This window comes from Anolis carolinensis, chromosome 6 (assembly GCF_035594765.1).
Source record: "Anolis carolinensis isolate JA03-04 chromosome 6, rAnoCar3.1.pri, whole genome shotgun sequence".
Classification (NCBI taxonomy): Eukaryota; Metazoa; Chordata; class Lepidosauria; order Squamata; family Dactyloidae; genus Anolis; species Anolis carolinensis.
The window spans coordinates 57,643,067-57,649,066 of NC_085846.1; the positions used below are offsets into that span (position 1 = coordinate 57,643,067).

Sequence of the window (6,000 nt, forward strand, 5' to 3'; positions counted from 1 at the left end):
AACAGGCACCAAGCTGGATGGTTCCCATTCAGACCAGAAGCAATACAGCAGCCTGCAGCAAACAATATGGATATGAACCATGATGGACAAAATGTAAATAATGCTGGACTTGAAGAGATGGTAGGTAGATGTAAGTGTACAAGTGGTTTGCAGCTAGAATGAACTGACTGTTATCTCACTTAAACTGCAATCTTAACATTAAAAATGATCCTTTACATAATTAATTGAAGAAAGTTGCATTGAAGACAATTGAACTTTTAGGTAAATATGTAAAGTGGTGCTTCCAAATTGTTTACCTTCTGTGTTGAGAGGCGTAGTGTCTGTTCTTCTGTCTTTATATTTAGCAGTGCTCTGGTGGAAAAAGACCTTCAGTAGCATGACATTAGGGCCTTAATCCAATCCATGTAAACGTTAACTGAGTTCATTCATTGAACGCTTGTGCGCATAGCCAGGTCTTCAACTTCTTTCTAAATCCCAAAAGGGATGGAGCTTGCCGGATGTCACTGGGGAGGGAGTTCCATAGCCGAGGAGCCACCACCGAGAAGGCCCTGTCTCTCGTCCCCACCAGCCGCACTTGTGAGGCAGGTGGGATCGAGAGTAGGGCCTCCCCGGATGATCTTCTAACACGTTCGTTATCATTAAATACTTCCTGTCTTGGAATTTTCATAATCTTATTTTTTTGCATGTAATAATCTTGCCACAGTGGTCATGCATTGTAGCACTCTCGTGCAATCTCTATTTCTTCGTCCACAAGTTCCAATAAAATGAATTTTAATTTTCATTGGATTTTTCTCTTAAATATCTTCTGAGTCAGACAACATATGCTTACTTCTTTCTTTATCAGAAGTCCACCACGTGTGATAAAATGTTCCTTCTCGCTGTTTACATTTACAACATACGTTCATAATTCCTTTAAACATTTTAGCTAATTTTTCTGGAGTCAGATATCAACAATGCATCGTTTTATAAAAATTCATCTGAAGATCATAATACAGAGTAAATTTTAGTCCTTTTAACCATATTTTCCCAATATTTCAGCTATATATGATATCCAAACTTTGTGCCCGTTTTACCAAACAATCTTTAAGTCTTTCTTCATCTCAATTTTCAGTATGTTTATACATTTTACCAATCAAATGTCCATAGTATGTATACAATGGCAATTTTTTTGTTATTTAAAACCTTTCCAAAAGCTATCCATATGAATACCAGTAAAATTAAACCCCTAGAATGGGCAGCCTCTTTGGTGTCCTTTCCTTTCATTGATCAGCTGCTCCTTTTACTAATATTTAGACATTTTTGGTCTCTGCAAGTTGTTTCTCAAAAAGAAAAACACCAGAATTTTTCTCTTACTAGTTTCTTGTTCTTTTCCTGTCTTCTATTTTGCTGACTAAAAATTACATGTGCAAGTAATAAAAGGAAAGAGCCATGTAGATTTGAATTTAGTGAACAGCAAAAAACCCTGCAGTTGCTAGGGAGGCCCCTGCAGTTTCAGCACAACAGGTTCAGTGGTATTTATGGTCTCCCAAACTCTTAGTGGGTATATTGCATCCATAGAATCATAGAATCATAGAATAGTAGAGTTGGAAGAGACCTCAAGGGCCATCTAGTCCAACCCCCCGCTAAGAAGCAGGAAATCGCATTCAAAGCACCCCCGACAGATGGCCATCCAGCCTCTGCTTAAAAGCCTCCAAAGAAGGAGCCTCCACCGCGGCCCGGGGGAGAGAGTTCCACTGCCGAACAGCCCTCACAGTGAGGAAGTTCTTCCTGATGTTCAGGTGGAATCTCCTTTCCTGTAGTTTGAAGCCATTGTTCCGTGTCCTAGTCTGCAGGGCAGCAGAAAATAAGCTTGCTCCCTCCTCCCTATGACTTCCCCTCACATATTTGTACATGGCTATCATGTCTCCTCTCAGCCTTCTCTTCTGCAGGCTAAACATGCCCAGCTCTTTAAGCCTCTCCTCATAGGGCTTGTTCTCCAGACCCTTAATCATTTTAGTTGCCCTCCTCTGGACGCTTTCCAGCTTGTCAGCATCTCCCTTCATCTGCGGTGCCCAAAACTGGACACAGTATTCCAGGTGTGGTCTGACCAAGGCAGAATAGAGGGGGAGCATGACTTCCCTGGATCTAGACGTTATTCCCCTATTGATGCAGGCCAAAATCCCATTGGCTTTTTTAGCTGCCGCATCACATTGTAGGCTCATGTTTAACTTGTTGTCCACGAGGACTCCAAGATCTTTTTCGCACACACTGCTGTCAAGCCAGGCGTCCCCCATTCTGTATCTTTGATTTCCATTTTTTCTGCCGAAGTGAAGTATCTTGCATTTGTCCCTGTTGAACTTCATTTTGTTAGTTTCGGCCCATCTCTCTAGTCTGTCAAGATCGTTTTGAATTCTGCTCCTGTCTTCTGGAGTGTTAGCTATCCCTCCGAGTTTGGTGTCATCTGCAAACTTGATGATCGTGCCTTCTAACCCTTCGTCTAAGTCGTTAATAAAGATGTTGAACAGAACCGGGCCCAGGACGGAGCCCTGCGGCACTCCACTTGTCACTTCTTTCCATAATGAAGACGACGCATTGGTGAGCACCCTTTGGGTTCGTTCGCTTAGCCAATTACAGATCCACCTAACCGTAGTTTTGTCTAGCCCACATTTTACTAGTTTGTTTGCCAGAAGGTCGTGGGGGACTTTGTCGAAGGCCTTACTGAAATCTAGATATGCTACATCCACGGCATTCCCTGTATCGACCCAACTCGTAACTCTATCGAAAAAAGAGATCAGATTAGTCTGGCAAAGGAAACCAGTTGATGACTAGGTTCTTCCTGACATTCTGAACCTAGAAAGCAGATGGCATGGATGATTTATATATAATCTGTCTCTCAGGATGCCAGCATACTGGGGTGGACAAAGCACAACCTCCATGAATGGTTCTGCAGGCCCCCAATGCCCAGTCACTTTCTTGCAAGATTCGTAACTATTCACAGTTTTTACAAGTGTGATTTTTTTGGGGGGGGGGGGGGGGAACCACTATCAGTTCAGTTTTACTTCTGTACACCCCTTCCTTCCAGTTGCCAAACACACAGGTGCTGAAACCAGAAGCTCTCAAATGCAGTTGTTGTGTGCTTCAGTATTTTGTTTCAAGAGGGTACATTAATTTATGCTCCAGACAAGTAGGGAGAAGCAATTTATTATAACAAGCCTATCTCATGGAACCATTCTCTTCCATATTTCAATGGGCAATTTTTAAAAGTCTCCCAAGCCTCACTGTACTGCTTGGCTAGTCATCTCTATGTTTTTATGATTCAAGGATTATTAGTTCTCTAATCATTCCAGATGGTTGCTCATGGGAGACTTTCAGCTGCTTTTTATGCTAATGCCACTGATATCATGGGTACATCTACACTGTAGAATTAATGTAGTTTGACACCACTTTAACTGTCATGGCTCAGTACTATGGAATCCTGGAAGCTGTAGTTTGGTGGAATGCCAGCATACTTTGGCAGAGGAGGCTAAAGAGCTTGTAAAATGTCCACTCCCAGGATTCCAGAGCAAAAAGCCATGTGCAGTTAAAGCGGTGTCAAACTGCATTATTTCTACAGTGTAGATCAGGCATAGGCAAATTTTGGCCCTCCAGATGTTTTGGACTTCAACTCCCACAATTCCTAACAGCCTACCAGCTGTTTGTAAATACACACATATTTAAAAACTTCATTTATGTCTGAATGTTTAGGAATATTAGGGGTGGGATCTTAGGCTTTTATATAGAAAAATAAAAGTGATTGAAAACATAATATAAATATATTCTATCTAAATTGTGTTCCTTGAACACTTGGCTAACTGCACAGCAGCTTCAGCTGCTCACCCTTGTTCCATGCCTTTCCTTCTCATAGCCTTTGTAAGATACAAATAAAACATCCTGCAGGCTAGAATCAACCTGGCCTGACCTAGTTATGTGACTTGTATTTGTATGTCCCATTTTGTTCATTGGCGACTTTTTACCAGGCAAAGGATTTTTTTCTCTCTATTAAGATTCCTAGGGGCCGGGCTGTGGCGCAGGCGGGTCAGTAGCCAGCTGCAATAAATCACTATGACCAAGAGCTCATGAATTCGAGGCCAGCCCATGTCGGAGTGAGCACCTGACAATTAAAATAAAAAATTGGCCCTGCTCGTTGTTGACCTCAGCAAAGACGGTTCTGTTAAGTAGGAAAATTTAGGGACCGCTTATGCGGAGAGGCTAATTTAACTGATTTACAACACCATAAAAAAAGTCCAGCAGCCTGTGTGCCAGATGAGGAAGTACACCATCAAAAGGACTCGTCGTCACAGTTGATGAAGCAGCAGCTCCTCCTGTGGCTGGAATCGAGCATACCCTCACAAAGCCAGAAGCTGGGAACTTAAATAGCCTCTGTCTGTCTGTCTGTTGTTTGTTTAATGGCATTGAATGTTTGCCATATATATGTACATTGTGATCTGCCCTTGGTCCCCTTCAGGGTGAGAAGGGCGGAATATAAATACTGCGAATGAATGAATGAATAGTGAGGCATCGAAGTGCATCAGTGCATGCCTTTAAGGCATCTTTCAATTTATGGGGACCCCATGAATATCATAGGGGTGTCTTAGGCAAGGAATACTCTGGTGATTTTGCTAGTTCCTTCCTCTGAAGCATGAGGCCTCTCAGATTGTCTCTTATCATTACAGAGGTCAATTTCTCTGCCTGTCAGAGCACATAAAACAAACTCTTTGCCCATACACACAGTGTAACTGCCTTCATGTAATGGAAGGGGCATCACAGTTCACCTCTTCTTCCAGCAACTGTACTATCCATTTTTTTGTATTGCATTGGACATGAACAGAACTGGAGAAAGAACTGAGAATCACTGCTACTAGATCAGAAATTTGGGTTGTGTGATTGCTGCTTTCCTGGCAAATATGCAGGCTTAAATTAATCTTTTTGGAGGCCACTGCCTTTAAATGAGCTTCACCATTTTTATTTTCCATGTTGGAGTATAACATACCTTAATCAGAAATCTGATACTGGATATTGTCCAGCATCTAGTGTACAGTTATCCCATTAGTATGGACATGGGCAAACCTGTAGGAGTTGATGTCCAAGTTTGCCCATGCCTTCATTAGTATATATATTTAATATCCCTTTGAACTAAAACAATTAAACCATTTGATGTTTTTATTAAGGAGCGTCTTATGGATGATGGGATTGATGAAGATAGCGGCGAAGATGTGATAGATGTCAATGCAGAGCAGCATCCTGGGTTTATGGCTTCTGCCTGGTCCTTCATCACCACCTTCTTCACGTCTCTCATCCCTGAAGGTCCTCCGCAAGTGGGCAACTAAGTAAAAGAGGAACTGTTAGTAGAGACATAGTAGATCAACTATGCTTTCATGTGGAATTGGACTCTTGCGGAGTGTTTTAAATGCAGTGCAATTTCAAAAGATTTATAATGCAGACTTTCTGATCATGGTGTACAAAAATGTGTATTTTTTCCCTTTTGGCTTTCTCATGGTTATGAATATTTTAAGCAAAAGTGGACTACTTAATGCTTTTTAAAATTCTTCTTTAAAGAAGAAGACAAATGTAAAAATATTGTTCTTCCATGTTTTTTGTTTAATTGTGTTAACACTGAGATGAGATACTTATAGTTGGTGTACAACATCATCCCTTTAAATAGTTGTTAAATATACAGATGGCAACAGTAATATTTCAGAAATAAGATCCTTCACAGTAAAATTGATTCTGTGTAGGAATATTTGTGTGTGTTTAATTGCTTTTTAAACATTTTTTTGAGTTTGTGGTAGGTCAGCCTTACTAGTGGTAAGTACATATTTCCTCACCATCACAGATATTTCATGCCATAAATGTTCTTCAAAGGAGACAAGAGTGCAAATTATTTAGCACATGCTGTACTTCAAAAAAAAAAGAAAAGAAAAAAAAAAGACTGGTCATGGAAAGCATAGGCATGTGTAATTAATTTTTCCCTAAATTTCAAAG

General features: G+C 40.8%; 1 protein-coding gene across 2 annotated transcripts in view; it reads left to right on the forward strand.

The window, feature by feature from the left end:
- The window catches only part of herpud2 (HERPUD family member 2), a 28,403-nt gene extending 22,647 nt beyond the window's left edge, over nucleotides 1–5,756 (forward strand). For both annotated transcript variants that reach the window (XM_008112842.3, XM_016994422.2), the window contains exons 7-8: nucleotides 6–120; nucleotides 5,187–5,756. In XM_008112842.3, the coding sequence (XP_008111049.2) occupies nucleotides 6–120; nucleotides 5,187–5,345 (274 nt within the window). In that variant the 3' untranslated portion in view covers nucleotides 5,346–5,756. The remainder of the gene's footprint in view (nucleotides 1–5; nucleotides 121–5,186) is intronic.
- The last annotated feature ends 244 nt before the right edge of the window (nucleotides 5,757–6,000 follow it).